At 38.0% G+C, this 1514-nt stretch overlaps 2 protein-coding genes across 2 annotated transcripts in view; both read left to right on the plus strand.

Annotated features, from left to right (window-relative positions):
* The first annotated feature begins 112 nt into the window (after positions 1 to 112).
* The window catches only part of LOC119587003, a 5313-nt gene continuing 3911 nt past the window's right edge, over positions 113 to 1514 (plus strand). Inside the window, exon 1 of the mRNA XM_037935745.1 lies at positions 113 to 151. The gene's annotated coding sequence lies outside the window, so the exon portion shown is untranslated. The remainder of the gene's footprint in view (positions 152 to 1514) is intronic.
* LOC119587365 overlaps positions 303 to 1514 on the plus strand; it is a 2887-nt gene continuing 1675 nt past the window's right edge. Inside the window, 2 exon segments of the mRNA XM_037936110.1 lie at positions 303 to 1076; positions 1193 to 1288. Of these exon segments, the coding sequence (XP_037792038.1) occupies positions 586 to 1076; positions 1193 to 1288 (587 nt within the window). The 5' untranslated portion in view covers positions 303 to 585.

A 1514-nucleotide genomic window follows, 5' to 3' on the forward strand; every position in this document is an offset into this window, starting at 1 on the left:
TTCAGTGCATAGAATCTTGTATTAGACAAAACTGATGTTAAAACCCCCGCCTTGTATACAGAACACCGCTTACCCAATACCTTGATAGATGCCATGCGCTTACTCTCAGTTACCAGCAAGCATTTGCGTGATAAAGTACTACACCTTTTTAGTAAGTAATCGACAATTATCATTAGTTCCACAACATAAGGATACAATCATTAGTTATTCTTACTATAGGTCTGTTGGCAGGCAAATTTAATGAACATGAGTTTTGCATTGATATTGCGATAAATGATATATAAAATAACAGACATATGGTGTAGATAATGTATGTGTGCCACCTGTTTATTAAAAATATTGCTGGAACGTTTTGACTTTTATGAGGATAAGGAATTTACAGGAAAAGTTACCGCCTTTATTGGTAATGGACAGTGTTGTGAAAGAAGGCAAACTAATAAAAATAATCACAGGAAGACGAATGTGTGAGTACAGGGCTGGCTAGAAAAAACAGAATACTAGAAATGTAAAGAAAAGCGTAATTTTAAAAATATGTATATTTACATATTATCTACTTGTTTATCACAACCTTTTTAGATTGAGATAATGTCCTGCCACCCAGTATTGACGGAAACTGCCGTAAAGAATGCATTGCATTATGACAAAGGAGAAGACGCACAGTTCCTCTCGTGGGCCATAGAAGATTTTCTTGGACAGGGCGACAACTATGCCAGCACTGTTACTAGCGTGAGAGTAAAGTATACTCAAAATGGGGAAGACAAGGAAGTAACGTATATTGTCAAACTGAAGAAGAAAAGGGAAGGTGGTTCTTCGTCTTATTTCGATGACATGACGTTTGAGAAGGAAGGCAGATTTTTAACTGAACTTTGTCCTTTGTTGGATGCTGAGCTGTTGGCAGTTGGATTGACTCCTTTGAAAGTGCCTCGCTGTTGCCATTCTTCTTGGTCCGAGAATCAAGATTTTCTCTTTCTGGTTGATTTACGACCTATAGGATTCAAACGCTACGACCGCAAGAAAGTAGTGGATGACTCTCATGCAAATCTTGTACTCCAAGAATTGGCCAAGCTACACGGCAGGTCTAGTGAAAGAAGATAATGGACAGATCTGTTGTAAGTCGCTTTTTGCAGGTGGATCGCTTCAAATCATCACAAGAGGAAAAACAAGGAATTCAAGTGCACTTATGGGTCTATAGTGCTCATCCACATTTCATCTCCTGGTTCAAGGACGGCGAAGGTTCGATTCGACTTCTTCGAGGCTGCGAAAATTTAGAGGAGCTACTCGAAAAGGGGTCAGTTTGATGTAGGCCAAAGAACGTGCTGCACCAACATAGCGTTTTATGTCGAGTCTGAAAGACGTCACTGATATAATACTTGTAAACTGTTGTTTGTTTTTTAATGAATAGCTAAATACGTATGTAGATATATAAATCGATATAAAAACGAGTGATTGGGTTAAGTGTAAAGGGTGTGCATTTGTTGTATAACACATTATTAAGTGATACATCATGATATATA

This window comes from Penaeus monodon, chromosome 22, assembly GCF_015228065.2.
Source record: "Penaeus monodon isolate SGIC_2016 chromosome 22, NSTDA_Pmon_1, whole genome shotgun sequence".
Taxonomy (NCBI): domain Eukaryota; kingdom Metazoa; phylum Arthropoda; class Malacostraca; order Decapoda; family Penaeidae; genus Penaeus; species Penaeus monodon.